This window comes from Myodes glareolus, chromosome 1 (assembly GCF_982192425.1).
Source record: "Myodes glareolus chromosome 1, mMyoGla1.1, whole genome shotgun sequence".
NCBI classification, from domain to species: domain Eukaryota; kingdom Metazoa; phylum Chordata; class Mammalia; order Rodentia; family Cricetidae; genus Myodes; species Myodes glareolus.
Window position 1 is genome coordinate 22,782,988 of NC_142026.1, and position 23,624 is coordinate 22,806,611.

Here is a 23,624-nt window from a genome sequence, read left to right on the forward strand (position 1 = left end):
GCTCCAGATAATTGAGCGAGCCTCTCTCAAACAATTAGGCTGAAAATGAAAAGAGTAATACCCTTGATATTGACCTCATGGAGTCTACACACTCATACAGAGAATGCACCTGCTGGCACACCACACACACACACACACACACACACACACACACACACACACACACACAGGAGGTTATTATCTCCTCTTCAAGTCTAGCACATAGTAGGTATTCAAAACATAGCTATTAACAGATATGTATGACTTACATAGTTGCATATATCCAAGTTATTTCTTATCAGAAGTAATAACATACTAATATGACATTCCCCATCCACAGTTTACTGACAAGTTAGAAGACGTTTAAAAACACAGAGAGAAGTTTTGCGTTCAAGCTTAAATATGCATGGGATATTGTTCTTTGTCTAATCACCTGTGTTTATAATCAGACTTTGGCATGCAATACTGGGACTCCAGACTTGTCTAATCTTGCTGTTTTACAGAGATAAATTTGTAGACCATAAGGACCACTTATATAAACACACCAGAGAGATGGGGTTGGAGGACATATCTGTGAAATAATTTTGTCGGGAAAGATAATTTCAAATCATCACAGAAAGCATATTAAGAAGAATATAGCCATTTAAAAAATCTTTTTCTTGAAAAAATATCTTTTTCTTGGTAGAGCTTCAGAGGTGCTTCAATTAACCTATGCTCATTGTCATGCTCAATGTGTTAACTTGTTCTGCTCTGTTTGGTCATGGTCACCTTTCTGGGAAGGCTTAGCAAGTAGTCTTCACAGTATTAACTTAGGACCACTGGGAAAACCTTCCTACCCCATTCCTTTTCTCCATAATAGCACGTGATACTCTGTGAACAAGAAGCAACTTTTTTTTCACATTTTATTTGATTGACAAGAGAAAGCCTTCGACACAATCTTTTCCTTCTCCCTCCCACGCTATCTGAGTTTCAGGGACAATTTCAAATGACACGTTTCAGGGCAGTTGCTCGAAATGTTTTATCTGAAATATGTGCATGATGGGATTTTAAAATTGATGGTATGGCTCTGAAGGGAAAGTGGAGGAAAGTTCCACGCTAACTGATCGTGCAAATATTTTTGTAAATTGTACACATATTTTTGTAAATTGTAGAGGGAATTATGTTAAGAGCTATCACCACAAAAATGATGATGCTGTGAAGTGATCCATTTCTTAATCAGCTAGATTTCACTATTCCACAACGCCTCCATATTTCAAAACAACACTTTACACATGATTGGAAGTTATAATGCTATCTCCTACTACAGTGCATAAAAAAACCCCTGAAATCCAGCCAGAAAGGGATTTATTAATCCCATACTCTTGCCACTATGAAGCAGTGTACATACAGTGTCAGACCAGTCATTACTATGAGTCACGGGGTTCATAGCTTGGCCAGATTTATGATTTCTTTTCTCCTCTGGTAGCATGCATAGTACCATCCAACATTATGAATGCTAATGAGCAAGAATGAAGCTTCTATATCAGAATCAACTTGGTTCTCTATGTTTTATGACTCTAATAATTAACATCTTCATCAGTAAGACCTTATCATCAAGTTCTAGAGTACACCGAGAACAGTGGGAACAGTCTGGACAAGTCTTACAAGACATGTCCATTGGTGCAGCAGTGACATCATTGTTATGGGAGTAATCAGCACTATTTCTTTTTAATAGAATTTAAGGCCTGTTACTAATGATGAAGCCCATTATTAGACACCATTGTTGAGGCCAATAACTTGTGACTACATCAGTCTTAGGCCTTAGAGGATTACTTACTACTATTATTCTACTAAATGGATCGGACGAGTCAGGGGGGTCAAGGACATCACAAGAACCCGTAGAAACAACTAACCCAGACTCAGAGGAGCTCACAGACTCTAGACTGACAGCTAGGAAGCCTGCACAGGACCGACCTAAGCCTGCTCTCTATGTGTGACTGTTGTGTAGCTTGACCTAGTTGTGGAACTCCTAGTGCTGCGGGAGTACCTTCCTCTGCTTCAGCCAATAGTCGCTGAAGCATGAGCCCACAGTGCTGGGGGAGCGCCTTCCGCTCCGTCAGCCAATAGCCGCTGAAATACCAGCCCACTGGGGAGTGGTATATTTCTCTTTAAAAGAAGAGCGGCAAGCCTCGGCTCAGCCTCTTGGTTCTGGCGCTTGGTTCTGGCTCCTGCTCCAGCAACTAGGCTCCTTTCCTGACGGTTTATGTGCATGTAAGTTTACCCCCCCAAATAAATACCCCTTTAAAACATAACTGGTGTGGGGTTGATTTGCCATTACCTAGTAGTAGGATAAGGGACTGTCCCTAACACTTGAGCTGACTTTTGGGAACCTGTTCTCCATATTGGGTTGTTGCACCCAGCCTTAATAGTCCTCCCTCAGCTTGATATGCTATACTTTGTTGACACCCATGGGAACCCTGTTCTTTTCTGAACAGAAAGAGGGGAGGAGTGGATGGGGGTAGAGGAGAGGCGGGGGAGGGAACAAGAGGAGAGGAGGGAGGAGAAACTGCAATCATGGTATAAAATAAAGAAAAAAATATTTACTTAATAAAAGAAAAAGAAAAAAGATTATATCTCTTTTTATTGCCTTCAACTTGAAGGAGCGTAGGGCCTTCTCTAAGGACCTTTGAAATCTCAAGATAAAAGATTGGCCAGGGACTTTATATCTTGAGTTTGAACCCAATGTGAGCAATAATTTGCAGGGAATCTTACTTTTCACTTCCTCTTATTGCCCCAGGAAGAATCATGGCAATGCTTGAATGCCCTTCAGTCATTATCTGTGAACTTAGTGCCCACATTCCCATGTAAAATCCAACAACAGTTCCCATTCTGCGTAGTTAACAGGAGAAAATGTACGCACCACAGCTGGCATATTCTAACACACTGCAGACAATGAACAAAAATTTAACTATTTAAGGTTTTATTTTGTTATATTGGAGACAGGTTTGGAGTACCCTAGGCTGGCCTTGAACACACTATGTAGACAACAGTTATTAGGAGATCCTAATCCTCCTGCCTCCACGTTGAATGTCTGGTTTATACTACCCTGCTCAACTTCCTTTCTTTAAACAGAAGTCATTCTTGTCCTTGGTTAGCCCAGGTGAGCTGGTTAAACTTGATTTGATAATCATCCAAAAAATATATCCTTGGCAAATATTCTTTCTCAGATCAACGGTGGTAAAACTTTTTGCTTTTGTTTCATGTTGTGCACTTCTGCATTCTGTCAATGCTCCGAGGAAATCAGCACCATCAGAAATTTTCATACCATTTTCACCTCCCAGGAACTTCAAGTTCAATGTTGACCGTGTGAAGGCTGAGGTTTCACATTCTAGGAAAAATAATGGCGCTCTCTAGTTTGCTTTTTTTAAATGCATGGTCTTCAAATTTAAAGGATATATTTCACTTTTTTCTTTTGCTTTTTCAATAATATCCTCTTTCACAATTTATTCTGTAGTGTTAGCAACATGCAAAAAGAAATGATCAGCTTAAATTGGTAGCAGACATAGGAGGGCTCTTCTAATCCAGGAGGTATGGGCATGATTTACTTTCAACAGCCCCACGAGGTCTAACTGAATTAATCTGCTTTCACTACTGACCTAAATATGCACCGTCTTTAGGGGGCAGTTCTTAGCTTTGTAAAATCATCAAGAAATAATTCTACTATGCAATAATGTATTTATTATTCTGGGACATATACTAGGGAATTCTACTTTAGAACTTACGATAGGATGTATTTTATGTGGCAAACTTTCCTATTCTTAATATATCCTTCCACATCTTTAGATAATGTGCATGGAATTGTCAACAACCTTTCAGTTATGTTCTCTTACCATATTGGAGATGTGTCTATGGAAGATATGAAAAATCTAACTCAGTAACTACTCCCAGAATCTCTTCTTAATGGACATGCTTTCTGTATCCTTTAATAAAGGAAAAACTCTGTGAGCCTAAACTACTGTATTTACATCTTTTATGGCAACATATTTACAATAACAGTATTTGGCAGTTAAAGTGACTTGAAGTGCTCCATGTATCTAAGAGTAGAAACATTTTCACTCAAAGGGTAGGGGTCAAGGAAGGTCATTCACCAGGCAAAGCAATTGCTATACAAGCCTAAGGGTTGGAATTTGGATCCCCAACATTCTTGGAAGTGCTGGGTGGGCATGGTAGCCCACCCACACCTTCAGAACTCAGACATTGGGGACAGCCTTAGAGCAAGATGGCTAGGGAGGCTGGCCACACTGGCAAACTCTAGATCAACTGAGACACCTTGCTATGAATAAAGAAAAGCAAAGGCGACTCCCAACACCAGCTCCAAGTGCAGTAGAACACACACAAACATGCATACACACCACATAGACACCATACAAAAATAATGAGAGTTGGAATGTGGCTGCCTAGGTCCTGTTCTTCAAGCACTGTGAGAGCTTCCAAGCTGTGATTATTCTCAGATCTGTTTTTAGAAAGAGAAGCATAGATCTTAGAACACAATCTGATTGTCAATTGCATCTACAGGACGCATGTGACTAACATCCAGACATCTTGAATGCCATCATCACTTGAGACACCCCGGGGTGTGACAGGACTTTCCCAAGAAGAAGTTCCAAGAGATTATCATTAAGGAGTTCTGAGTCTTTCCAAAATGTTTAGAAATCTATAGGAGTAAAGGCACAGGGCTTTCTTTGAAAAAAAAAAAGACTTCCTGTTTTGGAGAGCCTTTGGCTTGCTATTCACAGTGAGGCAACTCCTGGAAAAGAAAACAACGTCCTCCTTTCCTTTCTCTTCTACGCCACTCCTCCAAATGTAGGCCAAATGATTTCTAAGAGACATTACCCCCTTGTGGACCTTCCTCAAGATTTCTCTCGCAGTGAGAATAAAATCTACGCTTCCCTCTAGGGTTCCCCAGGTCCTTGGATTCTTGTTGCTATTTTCACCGTCTAGCTTCCCAGCCTCTCATTCTGTTCAAGTGATGAGACCAATTTTGGTCTCAGGGCCTTTGATCTTGTCCCCCTTCCACTGCACCGCACTCCCAGAACCCTCTTTTCCTGAGATTACAGCTCTGGTAGCCACAGTCCCATAAGATACAGCTCAATGTCACCTTCTGAGAGCCATTCACAGTTCCCATTTAGAGTCCTAGTTTGGAAATATCTTCCTGGGGACAGAAAATATTGCTAAGTAGAGCTGAATTTTGTGCCATAGATAAATAAAACAAAATTTGATTCAGTGTGCATCACTTAAGGAAAATATAAGTAGACATTGAACTTTTGAACTTTTGATATTTTTTCTTGTTTTTTTCTTAAAGTATTTGAATCTTTGTATCATGTTTATTTGACAAATTAATGAGTTGAGAGGTACTTGTTGAAAGCATTTTTATTTCTTAAATTTTCAGCCATCTCCGTCCCCGTTTGGGAATGTTTAAAAATAAAAATTTCCACAATATTATGTGCCAGGAATTATCCTGAAGGGATTCAGCAGGGAACTCCCTGCCCTTTGAAGGACTGTATTCAGTAGGGGAAGCAACAAATAAATATTTCCTGTGGTTCAGTGAGCAGGTGGGCCTCTGTGGATTGGTGCGTGGGGAGAGCAGAACAAAGTGACCTTCCTAATGGCTTTAGGGTCCCAAGCGTCAGGGGGAAGTCACACACCGAGTTTCTGTTTTGCTCTGTTTTTAGATCTATGCCCTTCGGTGGAATCCATTTGCATGCATTTTGAAATCTCTCAGTGAATGTACATAAAGCAGGCTATGAATCAAAACGCTGTTTGGAATCTGGTGAGAAATTCTCTGCACCATGTTGGCCTTTCCTGGTGCCACTGTTGAAACAACAGCTCATCGATGGATGATTCAAGGAGGAGCAAATGCTCAAACTGCAGCTAGTAGCAAATTAGAGAAGACTGTGTCTCATTCCAAACTCTTATTATAACAACATAGCTATTATGTTGTTGATCAAAATGTTCTGTATCTTGACGCATACATTTTGCAAAATGTACCTCGACACAAAATAAACACACTTGTGTTCATAAACAGTGTTGGGGCCTGCAAAGAGGTGGCTTTTAAACATATGCAAAAAAGCCCACGTAGTCTTTATAATAAACAGATGAAGCATTCTTACCGGGGTAGCTGTCGAATGTCTCCCGAATACTGTTCGTATTTGTAGTTTACCACATACCACTGGGAACTGTAGAATTTACAAGCCTGAAACAAACAGAAAAGACAGTTATAAAACTTGCCATTAGAAGACAGCTGTGCTGGCAAAATGTTCTCATGATCACAGGCGGGTGTGGATGTTGCCGTGTTAGCCACTTCAAGGTGGATGAGAGTCCTATCCTTCCTAATCGTCAGACTTCCTCCAGTGCCATGGAACTCTCTCCAGACTCCTGGAGGAGGAGCTGTTTAACACAGCTATTCTGGTTCACGTCACCACCAGAATCACCATCGAATCCAAGCAGATGTGTGGCCCTTCAGAAGAAGCATTGTTCTTGTCCTTTCCTTGTCTTCTCGTCCCTCAACCCACGGGTCGTGTCATGAAGGATGTTTTTATTTGTGTCCAGTCCTGTCTCTGCTTTAGTAACTAAACTACCTTCTCTTCTGCTCCCCTACTAGTACCGCCCTCGTTGGCTCAGCCAGGTGCTGGTTTTTCAGCTTTATCTCAAAACTTTGCCATGATTATTTGCTAATAAAGGATCACCGAGAATTAGGTTGAAAATGAAGCTAGTGAATTATGTGATGATTGATGTGGAATATTTTGGTTGCACTCTGACACTCCCAAGACTGACCATAAAGTTTACTTTGAATCAGAGGGCAGAGCTAGCTACCAGTTGACCAAAATTAATCATAGAGGTTTTGGAGGACCAAGGACACATAGAGAGACAGAGGAAGTAGTAGGGAGGGGTGTAGAAATATTCTTGGACTTTTGGATCGGGGAAGGAGAGAAAAAGGAAGTCACTGGTTGTTTCTTGGCCGCTTCCCTAATCCCTAACTTCCCTAATAGTTGATTCCCGAATTTTTATTAACAAAGAATAATTTGATAAATGCTTCAGATTGATTTTTATACTATTTATATTTGTGTGTTGTGTGCATATATGCATATATGCACATGTGTGCATGTGCATATGGAGGCCAGATGTATATTTGGATGCCACCATTCTCTACCTTTTTTTTTTTTTGAGACAGGGGCTACTGAACCTGGAGCTCACTAATTAGGCAAGACTACTATGTTAGTGAACTTCAAGGATCTTCTGGTTTCTTTTTGCCTGACTTTACCCACAGTTTTATGATTACAGATGCACCCCACTAGGCCTAGAATTTTGTACAGTTACTGAAGACATGAAGTCAAGCCACACTCCTTTTGGGGCAGACACTACTGACTGTTATCTTCCTAACTGTTGATTTATACTACTTATGGACATAAAATATTTTCCAACACCTACCTACCATGTAGCTTATTGTAATAACCATGGATTTGTAATAGAGATTTCACTATGTCAAACTAGACCTTAAAAGCCCTTCAATTCTAAAATGACATGATATTGAGAAATATTTAGCTATCTACAGAATTACAAATAGACCATGCCCTCTCATACCTGTGAGAAAAAATGGAGGCACCATGAATTTATTAACCTCTGAGGAATAATGGCCTGCGAGGCTCTCTTTGAAACCAAGACTAAGGCAGACAGACATTACACAGTTCTGCCGACAGGAATGGGAGAGCATGGCTTCTGTAGAGTCAGATGGAAACAGGGCATAGCCCATTGCAGACACGGGAGCAGGAAAAGTAAGGGAGTCAGGTGGAAAAGACCACAATTCCAGGAATTCAGGCTCTTTGACTGGGGTTTCTGTGTGACTCTCTGTTCCTTGTCTGAACCTTTGACAGCGTTGCTTAAAATGAAACCTTTTAGGCAAGGAGCCTACTAAGAGGTCCCAGGCAGGGAACGTCAGATGTACAGCAGAGGCAAGTCTGGGGACCTTATCGCTTCTAGATTTCCCTGGTCCTGTTTTCTGTCAGCCCTGTTGCTTTATTTGTTCAGGGATGTGCCCACGCACAGACTGGCAGTCGAGGACAAGGCAAGAGAGACGGGGACAAAGGCAGGAGTGGGAGGCTGGCAGAGTGTGAACAGGACCACTGTAGGCTTCACCACCAAAGCCAATCTCAGCGAGGTTGAGAGCAGAGGCTGGGAAGAGAGAAGGAAAGGGGAAGGCGATCAGTGGGTATTCAATTGCAGTTGGTTAGAAGTAAATCCTTTTTGCATGTCTTGACACAGGAGGGCGACTATTCATAACTATATGTACTATGATTTCCAAAAGCTAGGGAAAGAATTTTCAGCATTTTCACAAAGACAAGACTTTGAAGTGACAGATGCTGACTTAGCTCTGAAAGTTACACAGCATTTACATACAATATATTGTTTCATAAATAAGCATATTTTGTTTTCATATACCAGTCTTTTAACTTTAAGAAAAATTTGCTTACTATTTCTGCATGTGTTTGTGCATTCACATGTGCATGACTCTGTGTGTGCAGACATGTGTGCGTGCTACAGCATGCCTGCGGAGGTTAGAGGATCATTTTTGGGAGTCGGTTCTTTCCTTCTACCTCGGTGAGGCAGGGTCTCTCTTATTTCTTGACATACCTCAGAGTAACTGGTATTTGAGCTTCTGGATGATTCTGCTGTCTCTACATTCCATCTTTCCATCTTGCCTTAGGAATGCTATGGTTACAGATAGCAACAATTACATCTGACCTATTTTTTTTTTTAATGTAGGCTCTGGGGCTCAAACTCAGGTTGTGTGGCAAATGCTTCTACCCACTGGGCCAATTCCTGAGCCATCTTTGCCAGTTTTTAAAGACAAATGAATAGATAAAAATGACAACTCTCAGCCCTCGTCATAGAAAGTTCTTTGTGTATCCTTTGGACGTCCTTCATGAATCTTTTGTGCATTCTTTGGACATCCATTAACAAAGATATTTGCAGCTGGTCAAAGTGCAGAGTATTTGTGAAGGAGATCTGGGTCATACCCTCTCCACTCAAACTCAGAGATCTCGGAGGAGGGGCAGGAAGACCCAGAGATCAAGGAGGACTCTAAGACCCGGAGGTCAAGGAGGGCTCTAAAACCCAGAAGTCAAGGAGGACTGAACTAATTCGGGTCCTCTGGGCATGATAGGATCTCTGTTTTTGTAAACCCACAGCAGCTGTGTCCGCCTGCACCAGACTTGCTCAAGATCAAGCCAGTCAATATTCCAGCGCGGAGCTGCATGAGCATCCACAGTTAGCTGAGGGGTTGACAGTTAATGATTCCCGGGGAAAGGAAAGTCCGTTTTTGTAAGGGTGCATCCTCTGGCAGGTCTTTGGGATCCCGGTGGGTGGCCTCACTCATGAGAATGAGTAAGCTGGACTTGGTGGGCTATGATAAAAGAAACAAAAGAGGGTACAAAGTTGGGAGCATGGCGGGGTGAGTCTGGGAGGAGTGAATATGATGAAGAATGCATTGTGTGTATGTAGGGAAAATGTATTTTAAAAGAAAAATGTCATTCTTTTCTTCTTCTCTAAACAGCACTCCAGTAAAACAGGTGAACATGGAACAGAAAAGAATTTAAGGAGGTTTGAAGAACTTGAATGAATGGGTTTGAACAAAACTGTGTACTTAGCTAACATTCAACACAGACTTGCCATTCCTAGAGCCACATTTGCAAAGTGAAGAAAACTGCAGAGGAAGAAAACCGAGCTTTAATAGGCCCCTTGGCTAAAAGGTCTTTCTTCGACTTAGACAAAAATGCCAAACATTCAGACAAGGAGCAGCAAGGCCAGCAGCATGCTGAGCCAGAGTGTCTGCACTCCCAGGGCCCTGGTCATTCCTCCTCTCTCACTGTCTTCGCTTTCTCTCGTGGCCATTTTCATGTGGGACAAAATGTGTTTTAAGATACCTTTATTTTTAGATTATGCGTATGGGTGTTTTGCCTGCCTGAATATATGTGTATCATGTATGTGCCTGGTGCTGTTGAAGGCCCAAGAGGACATCAGAATTCTCTGGAACTAGGATGCCAGAGGGTTGTGAGCTGTCATGTGTGTTCTGGAAGCAAAACTTTGGTCCTCTGCAAGAGCAGTCAGCACTCTCCAGAACTGAGTCATTTCTACAAGCCTCAAAATGTGTTTTAAAATGGAAAATAAAAGTGTGACGCCCACTCCTTGTCTCCATTCTTCTAGAACATGTTTTATTCTTTTGTAGTCCAGTTTTGCCTAGGTTGTTTCTAGATTTAAATTTGTATATGTTTATTATTTTTATTAAGTTAGTATGTTTTAAGAATCTTTACATTTGATTTCTATTTTGCTTTCTTTCTATTATTATTCCATTTTTTTCAGTGTTATGAGGGATTGAACTCAGGGCCTTTGAACATATTAGGTAACTGTAATATCACACAACTATATCTATAGGCCTACTTACATTTGTTTTCTAAACTTGACTTCTAAAAAGAATGAAACATCATACCATAATTCACGAACCTAAACCTCCTAGATTTGAAGATTTTTCACTCAGTAATTCATTTATCAAACACCATTAAATCCTGATCTAATCCAGAAATGATTCTAGAATTTCACAGTGAATGAGAGGGAAAAAAAATATCTAGGTCTTCTTGAGGTCACTGTGAAAAGCTGGTCAATAAATGCAAAACTGAAAGATTATGCTTTGTGTTCGAGGATGGAAATGCTGTAAAAAAGAACTCAGTAGAGGAAGAGGATGGGGGATGGGATTTAAATAGGGTGGATTTTACAGAGGAGGTGATGAGAGCCTGGATTTAAAGGAGGGAAAAAATAGCATTTTTAATAATCACGTCAAATCTGGCACCATTTTGGGAAAAGACTCTCTCGGCATACACCTTCCCTCCCAAGGCCTCTCACCTTTCCTCTGAGCACAGCCTGTTTGGATGCCATCTTTAGAACAGAATTCTCAGAGTAGTTTAGATATTGTCTAAGTTCTAAAGAATTTGCCAATGAACTTGGTTGAATAGTTTGACTTGTTAGGATCTCGGATTCAGTTTCTGAGCACTCAGAATGCTGAGCTGGGTGAGATGCTTCTGCTACAGAGCTGATCTGGAAGTGTTCGTGGGGCACAGCTGCACAGATCTAGGGTTCATTCAACTTTTCTTCCTATGGGCAGAAGTTTGAGCCACACTAAATATGTATACTTCAATGCATTATACACACTGTTGGCAATAGGCCATAGGGTTAGCTGACTCTAAGATGTGCTACTCATAACATTTACTGGGTAAAAGCAATGGACTGTTTCTGTCTCTCTGTCTCTCTCTCTCCTCCTCCTCCTCCTTCTCCTCTTCCTGTCCTCCTGCTCCTTCTCATCCTTCTCTCCCATTTATATCCTTTCCTTTCTGTTTTTATTTCTTTCCCACTGCCAACATTTGCCAGATATTTTGCTATTAGGCACTGTACACATCATCTTAACCAGTACTTGATGAATTTTAGTTCTCACTTCATAGACCAGAGAAACAGAAGATGTGTTTCTTAACTTAGAACCTCCCTGTGATAGAGAGAAGAATTCACATGGATTTTTCTGACTCTGAAAGTCCATTTGGTACATGTATGTATGCACTGTCTGGTCATTGCGTCCTGTTGGCCCACCGTTCTGAAAGTTTGATGGTGGTTGTGCTTCTGTCCCCGACTCGGACAGGGCTGGTTTTGAATGTTGTTTTGTCATTTATTATTTGAGACATCTCAAATGAAGAGCTTAGTAACTCTGAGCTTCTGCAACCCTCTAAATAACACTGATGTCACAAGGACCAAATGCAATCACTCTTTACAGCACTTAGCATAGGAAAAGTACTGCACAAATTCCTGCTTTAAAAAAAAAGTTCTTCCTTCAAGTTTGATCCCGTCTGTAACCCACATTCATTTCAACTGCCATTAGCAACATGTTTTCCTTGGACGGTGTAAGTAGAGCTTGGGGAGCTACAGTAGCAACGATTTTAAAGAATTCTGTTTTCATCATTTCATTGTATTTCTCCTGCAGCTCCTGGCTGCGTTTTACGTATGCAGTGCGCAGGGTGAACACTGAGGTCTGACTGGATGGCCCTTCTCAACCTGCAGTTTCTCTGCTGCTGAGGAAGCTGGTGCGCTGTACAAACACATCACTTTTCTCCTCCACAGCGGTGGCGCTTCACTCCCAAATGGTATGCATAGACACTCATCACTCTCTCTTCTTCGCTGCAGCCTACACAGTCCCTCTCAGACGATCATTGCAAACTGTTATGGCGGGGGCTACGGTGTCTCTGACTAGAAGCAAGGCTGAAATCTAGAGTCGCAGGCTAACCCAACCTGTGACAGCAAAGCAGTGACTTCTGCTTTCCCTGTGGACTGTCTCACCCTTGGTACCTAGTCCCAGGTCAAAACATCAGCCCCTCCCCCTTCCATTTACAGACTGGCACAGTGTACTTCAAAGCGGAAGACTGAGCAGGAGCTAGTGGAGCCAGTGAGGTTTTTCAGATGTCCTGCTGTGTAATTTTCCCCATTCACTTCTTTGTCTGCTGTGTATCTATTTTCATCCTTTCTGCCTGTGTGGGTTTAGATGCAAAACTCCTAGCTACAGTTGTTGAGGTCAAAGGCTTTGAACCATTATGATAAGTGTTTTATAAAACATGCCCATGATCGATTCCTCTGGGGTTGTCGAGTTTCACCTGAAGGTCACGAATTCAGAATCTCTGTAGAGGTGCTGTTGTCTCTAATATATACAGCATAAGAAGTTCCTCAGGGGTTTCCGAATGAGGCAAAGAATCATTGCTACTTCACCAGTCAGACTCCATCACAAGTGATCATGTAGCACTAGGCAGGGCACTAGGCTCCAGTTCCAAACATTGGGCTCCAGTAACTCACACACGTTATAGACTCATTTATTTTAAAATATTTTCTTTATTTTATGTTATGTGAGTGGACTTTTTGCTTGCATATATGAACCATGTGTGTGTAGTGCCCATGGAGGGCAGAAGAGGGCATCAGATCTCCTGGAACTGAGTTACAGGGGCTTGTTGGCTGTGGTATGGGTGGGGGAACTGAGCATGAGTACCCAGTGCTCTTAACTGCTGAGACATCTCTCCAGCCTCTGCATTTGTTTTATGTATATAATGCTTTGCCTGAATCCTAATATATGTACTAAATACTTGCCTGGAGCTTGGGTGGTGTGGGAGAATTGTCTGTATTCTGTCAATCATATTTTAATAAAACGCTGATTGGCCAGACAGGCAGTATAGGCGGGAAAGCCAGACAGGAAGTAGGGGTGGAACAAAGAGACTGGGAGTATTCTGGGAAGCAGAAAGCTCCCTCCCATTCCTGCCCAGATCACTGAAGAGGCAACATGTGAGCTGCCATGCTGAGAAAGGTACTGAGCCACGTGGTTAACATAGATAACAATAATGGATTAATATAAGTTACAAGGACTAATAAGTAGCCTGACCTAATGGGCCAATCAGTTTATAACCTTATGGAGTCCTGTGTGTGATTTTCTTTGGGCTTGCCAGCTGTGGGGTACTGGGTGGGACAGAAACCCCAACAAGCCGGCCCCTTGTGTTACACCTGGAGAAACCAAAAAAGAGTGTGAGGTTCTCTGGCATGGGATTTACAGATAGTTATATCATGTGGGTACTGGGAATTAATCCCAGATCCTCTGTGAGATCAACAAATGCTCTTAACCACTGAGCCATTTCCTCAGTTCCCACATATAGGTTTTTAAAACAGCATTTTCCAGTCGAATGTAGAATTTTACATGTGGGAGCTATTCAATATGCATTTGATACTTAATAATTGTTAGTTACTTTTCTCCACACTCTGACCAATTGTAGAAGAGGCACCCCAAGGGAGGAAGGGACTATTTTGGCTCACACTTCGACAGTACACAGTCCATCGAGGCAGGGAAGCCACAACTCAGTATGAGGCTGCTTGTTTACACCTTTGTAGGTAAAGAAACACAGAAAGTACTGGAAGGAGGGAGTGCATACGACATTCAGTGCCTGTCACCAAGTGACCCATTTCCTCCAGCTCGGTCCACTTCCTAAAGGTTCTGTAAGCTCTCAAGCCAGTGCCACTCGCTGGGCCGCAACTCTTCAGACATACGAGCCCATGAGGGATACTTGATCTCCAAAGTAACAGCAAACAGCCCTTTTCTTTGAAAAATGATTTTAGAAAAGTGGGAAGTTATAAGCGATGCCCTAAAGTCGTGTAAGGGAGATATTTCATTTTCCCCTTTCTCTTCCTCCTCAGAGGGGCATTAGGATCAATTCAAATCATGTTACAATTCCCGAACTAGCAATTTGTCAGCCTCTTCAAAGGGCTGATGATTAGATTCTGGCTGCACAGCACTAAAGAGGTAACAAATGGCTTATTAGTCATAAAATTATTTTCCCTTCTGGCTATGGAGGTTTATTTAATCACCCAAGTAGTTTCTTGCCAAAAAAATGAATGCAATCATAAAAGGTACCCATTGTGGTTCTTCATCCTCACTGAGTAATTCGACATTTGTAAAACACAACAATTTTTTTATGTTCGTGCCATGGTTATGGAATACATTTTGAAAATGAAGTATTATGAAATTAAGTGATTTGAGTCAAATTACATACTGAAAGGATGACTCGATAATTTAATGGCTACATGAGACTTTGCAGGAGGAAAGCAGGTGCCGTTAGCTGGGTTGGCAGAACAAAGGATTGTTCCGACAGTGCAAGACATGGATAACGTAGAAACAAGATATGAGACACAGAGAACAATGGCTTCTTCGATTGGATCGTCCACACTGTATGTTCCCCTAATGTACAACGATGAATTCCTGCTTTATAAAAGCAAGTGGGACAGTTACTGAGTTTGTAAAGCATTCATCTTGGAAGTAAAAATAATGAGTTTACATACCACAAACCATGTGATATAGGCACGACATAGCTTCAGATTGTACGGGAAAGTCTCATATAATGAACTTCAGTTTGCTTTTAAAAATATTACATGATATTAAATAGTGTGATACGGAATGATGCAGGCTCAGGCTGACCATTGTGAACAGAAAAATATGTGTGCCCACTATATGTGAAAGCAGTGAATGCCATTTCCACTTTTTCATTTCCTTATTTTGAAACGGAGAGTAGATCGAAGGGTCCCTCAGTAGCTCTGCTAATTGTAAGTTGAAAATGAGACAAAATGTTGATGTCTCTTTTTAAAATGCATGCTGTTCAAACAATCAGATGAACTTTGACAAATAAGATTTGGGTTTTGCCTAGAAATACATATTGTGATCCTTTGACAAGACCTTACCAGTAACGTTTTAGGATGTGAGTAATAGCTGACGTTAACAAGCCTTGACTATTGTTTATTATCCGACCATTCTTCTCCTGTAAACATGGGTTATAATTCAGTATGACTGAAAGATCTGGTTAAAACCCCAAAAGGGAATGTTCCAAAGTTCCTGAATGGTCCATATGAGTTTGTATCTATAGCTGAACAGCCTATGGGAGGAGATTATTGTGCAGATATAAATCCAATTTTGAATGGTAATGGCCATTTTTTGTATTTACCAAGACTATTGTTCTAAAGATTTTAGTAAAGAGAAAGTTAATTTCTTCAGGTTATATGAAATTAATATGAATATGAAACATGACACATTTGCTTCTAATATTTTCATCATTACTTTTCCTGGGACATTTTATCCTGATATCACTACATTCCAAATGAGTTTAATTTATCTTCATTATCTTTTGTCTACTTAATAAAATAGTGTTAACAGTTTGCTTTGAAAATCCTATCTTTTTTGGTCCAGCCATGATAGAAATCTAACCATCACATACAAATAAGGGCAGGCCAAAAACGGAAAACAGGCGCTTAGTATCTCCATTAAAATTTCAAAGCTATAAAATAAACCTTACTTGCATATTATCTGTTAAAAAGTACACACCAAGTCAAAAGTCTTTCAACTTCCAGCACAGCCTTCATCCAGGAACCAAGAGTCTCATTCACTAATAAAACCATCAACCATAAAAAGTCAACAGATGCACACAGAATATTTTTATTAACCCTAATTTTGTTGAGAAAGAATGTAGTTTTTTTTAACATTGTGAGTGTTTTTAGTATTAAATCTCTCTCAACGTTCTCTCAACATGCCTCTTAACTTTCTTAGGAATGTAATTTATTTTTGTATCCTGGTATTTCAGAACAGACGTCAGTTCTTTCTTCTTTCTTTTCTTTTCTTTTTTTGGTATTTTGAAAGAGGGTTTCTCTGCGTAGTCCTGGCTGTTCTGGAATTCCCCCTACAGACCAGGCTGGCCTCAGACTCACAGAGATCTTCCTGCCTCTGCCTCCCAAGTGCTAGGCAGTATTAAAGGCGTGCAGCACCACCACCCCGCTCAGAATTCAGTTCTTAAGTAAGAAACCTTGGGCACCAGCCTAGCAATCCTTCCTGTGCAGTCCAGTATCTGAGAAGCAGGAATCATCATACATTTAATTTAATTTAGTCGTGGATGCAACCTACTCCCTCAAGCAAGCTGTTGAAAGACTATCTTGTTTATGGGTCTCATAAGTGTATGAGATCCAAACTTCTGTACCACGTGTACTAAGCAAAGGCCTTTGGATGAGTGGGTTCATCACAGTGTGCATGAGAGTTCAAAGTCAGGCATCAAATTTATCATTTCAACTGTGAACAAAATTTCCCTGAAACGAGATAAATTAGATCACTGGACACCTCCCTTCTGGTTAACGAAGGTGAGTAGTACGGTGCTCATTGGAAACGGCATCCGGTTCCTCTCTGGCTCCTGCAGCTACCTTTGCGGCCCTAGCCCTTGCTCCAGGAAGCCAGGTCATGTTGAAATTTGAATTTCCCACTCTTCTCCCGAGTTCACTGGGCACTTTTGACTGAATCTAGGTGGTGAGACAGACAGAGGAGAAAGAGGGAGAAAACCCATCTCAGTATTATCCTGCCTTCGTCACACTGCTTTCCATGGTGGGAAATTTTGCCCTGTCCATTAGGGAATTGGTACTTTGGCATGTAGTTCCAAGATCAATACATGACTCAGTGAACATCTTACCTTTTCTGAACATATGACATTCTGTCTTAAGAGTACAACATCTTTATTTAATTTACTCCTGAGGCATTTTATAGATAATGGTTTGATAATAACATTGCCACATATTCCTGGGCTTTAGTGTACTATAACTACAACCAGTCTGTGCCCCTAACTTCTGGAACTTTCTGTTGGAGACCAGTGATGACTCCAAGTTACCATATCCAGTGAGCTTAGTCCTTTTCCCTCTTTGGGGTTTATACCATCAGTATGCTCTTGTTCATCTTTGTTTGATTCTGAGTATCAGTTTCTCCTTCTTCCTCCTGCCCCATCTCTGCTATCCACATAAGGTCCTCCTTCCTTGCGGACATGACTAAGAGTCTTGATTCGGCTCCATTCTTCATGGCATCCTGAACAAACTCTTCCAGGTTTGCAATTCTGGCTCATCCATCCCCAACTTTCTCCTGCTTTCTGGACAGTTGCCTATTTCTTCTTGTATATTCTCTCTCTCTCTCTCTCTCTCTCTCTCTCTCTCTCTCTCTCTCTCTCTCTCTCTCTCCATCTTCCTTCTTCTTTCTTCCTTCTTTCTTCCTCCCTTCCACTCCCCCTGCCTAAATACAAGGCTTCTCTTCCATATGTCAAAGCCTGCTCCAATAAACTTTACTTTATTCTGTATATCTTATATAAGCTGCTGTCACAGTACTCCAAGTCAGTGGCCTTTGGCACATTCTTCTCCTTTACTTTCTTTTTAGTCTCCAAACCCTGCCAAATTCTATCTCCTTTATTAGTTCTTTACTTTTACTGCTACAAAAAATGCTGTTATTGTCATTATAGACCTGCATAATCACCCTCCTTGGCTATTAATAATCTCATCTGCCCAACTTTTCTTTAGGCGTTGACACTCTCCATAGCAATCAATCTATTCTTTAGTGCCTTCTTGTTATATATTTTTTTCTTGCTGTATGTACCTGACCTTGCTTCTTCTTTTCTTAGTAAAACTCCGGGGGTTGTTCATCTGATTGAAGAGACTTTTTTTTTCTCTCCTGGTGGTGTACTCTCCAAGAGCAAAGCCTGTGCTTCATTCACGAGGTAAAATCTGCTAAGTAAGTGGTACAAGCTAAATGGTTAATCCCATCCAGTTTTTCAGTTAGTGGTTGATGTCTTCCTTACTTCCATGCTAGCTCAACTATGCTTTGACCCACAGTAATGGTAAATCAGAGGGAAAGGAACTTCTTATTTAAAGAATTTAGCCCTTTAGAGAGACTCCATAAAAAAAAAAAAACAAAAAAAAAACTCCATGCAACTAAATTGGGCGTGGCAGCAGTAGAAACATATTCATGTTCCTGGATTCAAACTTGCTTCTAGCGGAACAGAAAGAAAAGCCTGTTAATTGGACACAAGTTTGAGAGGAGATATTGAATGGCTCAAAAGGTTTCTTTGGCCTTTATGGCTATTGCTATTGTCTTTGAACACAGAACTGGCTCTGTTTATTCTCTGTTGTCTTGATTGGGGAGAGCCCCTAGATCAGCTTTCTCTGACACTTGTCTGGGAATTCTGTCCTAGTAACGAGACACCCTTGGACAAAAGCAGATGTTTAGATACTAACAATAAGAATTGTCCACGGAGATTTGGTGATGAGAAGAAAGTCCCACTTATTTGCTCTTTAGGATTCTAGTAGTCTCCTTTGCATTATTGGCAGATGCTCCAAAGACAGGCACACGTCTTGGGCTTTCTACTTTGATTGAAATATACTGGGTCCTTAGTTCAGGATTATCTTTTTGGATTAGCTCAAGGCCAACATTTATCAAATGTGTTTCTCAAGATACTAGGAGAAAACAGATTGTTTTATCAATGAACAAGTAAGTCAGAGAAATGGTTCATAACATTTTTCCTTCTAAGATGGTCTGAGTGGATGTCCACAAATTAAAGACTCTCTCTGTCTGTCTCTCTGTCTCTGTCTCTGTCTCTGTCTCTCTCTCTCTCTCTCTGTGTGTGTGTGTGTGTGTGTGAGAGAGAGAGAGAGAGAGAGAGAGAGGGGAGAACGAAAGAGAGTACATGTGTGTATGTGTGTGTAATATTTGCAAACACCTTGGTGAACTGGGTTTATACAGAATACCCTGCAGGTATGAAATTGATTAGGCCTCAATTCTAACTAGGAGGTCTTTGGGCTGTTAGTGTGATTTTTCTGTGTCTTCTTTAAGCTTTCTTCTCTTAAACATGATTTGTCTTTTCTCTCCCATCTTATTTTCCTTCTTTTCCTGGAAAGCCCCACTACTTCTAGTCTGGAGTACCAGCATAAAGGATGAACTGTCCACGGTAACTCAGCACTGCCCCAGTAAAGACAGGCGTAAGGATCGTGTGTATCCAGGTACACTCTCGCTAGAGACATAGAGAAATTTACTTCTGTTTTCAAATATTGCTTCTTCAACACTCTAGTTTCTAAGGATTGTATGTCATAATCAAAGTAAGACCTGGATTCTTGACTTCAATATTTTCTTCTCATTTTATGTCGATTTTACACCTATAGAGAGGTTGGGTTCCATTAACTGAACAGGCTTTGTGTCAAAGCAACTTGAAACCTTAGTACTTAGCCAGTATTTCCTTCATCTGCTCATCTGAAGTGGTCTCAGGGCCTGTTTTTCTTTGAGCCATCATATTATTCAATCTGCTGATTCTTCATTTTCTTTTGTTAAGCGAGAATAAACCAGCAGCTTAGTTCTAATTAGTGGGCTGAACTTCATATTACCCCTTGGTGTGTATTTAAACAGAAACTTTACGGTAGGCGTTTTGCTTGGGAAGCCTGGAGTCTATGTATAGACTCCCCTATTGCCCTGTTCCCAAGTGGGAATGGTATCCCAGGAGCACTTCCCTTATCATGGTCATAGAAGTAGGTGTAAAGGTAGTTTGGGGGATCAGATACAGTCTTCCCAAGCTCTTATTTCCCATACCTTTGCTAGCGTTACTTTTAGGATCACATCACTAGGTCAATAGTCCTAGATAAAGATGGAGAAACTGAGGCATGTCAAAATAAAGGACACGTTTCTTGTTAACAGTGGAAATATCAAGCGAGGGATTTAAGGAATTGGGAGACCATGGTCAGAGTGAGCAGAGGTTGAACAGTCACTCACTGTGCACATGGGCAAGTTAATCATGTAGGGCTTGTGGATGAGGCTGTAAATGAGTTAATAAATACCTGTGCTATAGGATATTTAAACATAGTTTTGTATGTACATTTTTGCTCAACTGTGGCCGGCTGTTTACAGAGCTGGCAACATTGCAGGTATGAAATGAGCCTATGCTTTTGTGTGGGAAACAGCTAAGCTTACTCTACAAGACGGAGAGGATAATTAATAACAGATAAAGCAGAAAAGGGAGACACGGTTCATTTTACTTAATTCCCTTTAAAAATATGAAGTCATTCAAGACTAGCGGAAAGAAAACCCACTACCTTCGACAAGAGGCTGTGAACTGTCACTGTAGAGTAATGTGAGAGAAAGAGTTCAAGACTTTTATTGAGCTGGATGTATTGAAACTAGATGCTTTCCATTTTGTTGCTTAGCAACCACGACATTTGTCCTTGCCAGCGCATGGAGTCCCTAGGCAATTTAACACAGGGTGGACCAAGAGGGAAGCTCAATATAGCAGCCATGGGGAAATAGATGAGCTGCTGCAAAACGTCGTGCAAATGTCTGGATCTACTTCTGTACTTGCTTTATCTGGTCTCAGCAGTGTTCCCCACGTGTAGTCTGCTGGTTATATATGCCAGAGACTGGACAGAGGCTACAGCGCAGTTGCTAGGGAAGATTCATTCCAGAGGACACTAGGGCAAAGCTTCAGACTGGTCATTAACACTGTCAATCAAAAGTCCAGGGGCTTGGGCTCAGGGGCCTGGGGCCAGATACTGACCGTATTCCTATCTGTATGACGCTGCCTGCTCAAGTTTCTTTGTCTTTCTATGATGTGGTTTCCTCATCCTTAAAGGATGCTGCTTTGCTCTATCGTTTGTTTATAATTATTGTAAGTGAATGATTTAGATGCCTATCTGACACAAAGCAATAGGCAGTAATGATTGGCTGCTATTATGATCTGAGGTCAAGCCTTTTTGCCAGCATATTCTCTGGGGGCATTTCTCCATCTTAAAGCAGCTCTCTGGGAACTACTTATTTTTTGATCTGCCACCCACAGGCAGGCCTGGCTATTGATGTTCCCTTGCTAATGGGGGACTCTTGTAAGTAAGATGTTCTAGCTTCCCAGACTGTCAAGACCAAACTCCGCTTCAGCTCCATCCTTCAAACCAATTCAGGAGCTTCTTGCAGAGGATGATGCAGAAAAGTTAATGAAAATAAAATGATTTCTTCCAAGTTTTTCCCTTATTTGAAGGAATTCTTCTCTTTGAAGAAGAAGGAGGCTGAGTGTACAAGAGAGAGGTGCCTGAGAACAGCCAGAAGGTAATAATTAACGTGGAACAAATACAAAGGTAAAGAATTTCTCTACAGGAAAAGTAAGAAGAGAAAGGCAGATTTTGCGGTCAGCCTGTTGGCAGCGGAAGGAAGGTGACCTTAGGGAATGGTAAGAGCCAGTGATGTTGGGAGCTGTGGTGCAGGGGCTCTGGAAACACAAGGAACGGCTGACCGCGAGGAGCACCACACTCCTTGGCGTTCTCTTGTGCTGGACAGACCTGGCTTCCAGGCAGCAACGTTACACTTGTGGACTTGATGATATGAGAGGTTGGTGGTATAGGTTTTGAACTGGTTGTGTGATTTGGGTTCATTGGCCACAGACTTGGGTTCCAATTCTGGCAGCATTCACAAATAAATTCTAATTACTTACAAAATATCTTAAATTTTTAAAATCTACTTTTAATACTATAAGAACACAGAATTATGAGGTATATATATATGTATATATATATGTATACATACAGATACACACACATATGTACATATGTATATATCTTTGCCCTACAAGGCCTAATATTTTGAATGCATATTTATTCATGTACTTATGTGTGTGTACACACACATACATATAAATTTTCTATAATTTTTCTTTTTGGTTTTCAAGATGGGCTTTCTCTATGTAGCCTTGGCTATCTTGGAAATTGCTTTGTATACTAGGCTAGCCTCTGTTTCCTGAGTGCTGCTGGGGTTAATGACGTACACCACAATGCCTGGCTCTTAAATGCATATATTTCATTGGCTATGTATTATTACAATACACACACACACACACACACACGTCTAACAAAATGTTTTAAACAGAGTTCTGATTGATATTTTAAATTTTACCAATCAGTAATATACATGCTTCTAATTATATCTGCATATGTTTAAGCTTGTTTTCATATTTATACATATTTATACATAACACTTTAAAGTTACTTGTGGGTTACATTTCAAAAGCTACAGCTATACTTTGAATACTGTTGTACTGACATTTTTCCCTATACTATCGCCATGATAAAATCATTTTACTTTTTTCTGGTCCTTCAGATATAATATATAAATTCTGCTTCTATTAGTATTTCCACGACTACTAACACATACCTCTTAGCTAACCGCATTTGACTACCTATATCTTTTGCACGTTTCCTCCTGAGTTGCCTTTGTAATATTAAAATCTGTAGAATTCTGAGTATTGAATGGCTCGGTAGTCAAGCACACTGCTTCTGCAGAGGGCCCACGTTTGGTTCTCAGCACCCATTTCAGTCACTTTGCGACCGTACATAACTCCAGTTCCTGGGAATTTGTCTCCACGGGCATCTGCATGTTCACGGTACACAGCAACTCACACAGGCACACATGCACACAAATAAACTAAAACGGATCTTTACAGTTTTTGCTGGATTTTGACTGCTAGGAATGTATATGCATTGTGCATCTATCAGAAGAAATTATAGAGTTTGTGTGACAGCTTTAACTTTTTTTAGTTTAGGGTACTCTTTGTCATGCAGAAATTGACAGTTTTTCCAGAGTAAAATCTGTCACTTTTCATTCCCGTTTAAAAAACGTCTTCCCACACTTTTGTTACTTTTGTTTTTTTATTTTAAATTTATCTTCATGTAGAATTTCTTCCTTATGTAATAAAGGAAGAGAACTTTCAAAATAGTCTTCCAAAATGGACAAAAAAGCCTTCGTTGCTAGGGCCTCTGCGGGCATTTGCTCATCAATCATCTGCCCCAGGCACTGTTTTGTTCCCCGTGTTTGTTTGCTGAATAACATGGAAAAATTATGGTGTATCCATTTTTTTTTAAAAATTTGGAATATTTGTTTCCTAGTTGATGAAAATTTGCTTCATTTGTACAACAAATTTCAATCCTGATGGCTCCACCAAAGAGCAAGATGATCAGCTTTGCAGTTATCTCGGGTTCGGTTCCTCACAGGCAGTGGCCGTACAGGAAAGTTTCTCTACCTGAGCTAAAGGCACGGAAAACACTAGCAGCTTACCATGTCCTATTTTATTTAGCACTCGGGGAACCCTGCGGATATCAGCGTGCTGAGTGCAGTTTCAGGTCCAGGTGGGAACTGGGGGTTCTTGGGGAGCTGTCAGCACAGTGAAACTCGTAGGTGAATG

The 23,624-nt window shown here is 40.9% G+C and overlaps 1 protein-coding gene across 7 annotated transcripts in view; it reads right to left on the reverse strand.

Annotated features, from left to right (window-relative positions):
• Dock10 (dedicator of cytokinesis 10) overlaps positions 1 to 23,624 on the reverse strand; it is a 261,047-nt gene that overhangs the window by 105,953 nt on the left and 131,470 nt on the right. For all 7 annotated transcript variants that reach the window (XM_085697762.2, XM_085697760.2, XM_085697753.2 and 4 more), the window contains exon 4: positions 6,129 to 6,211. In XM_085697762.2, the coding sequence (XP_085553888.2) occupies positions 6,129 to 6,211 (83 nt within the window). The remainder of the gene's footprint in view (positions 1 to 6,128; positions 6,212 to 23,624) is intronic.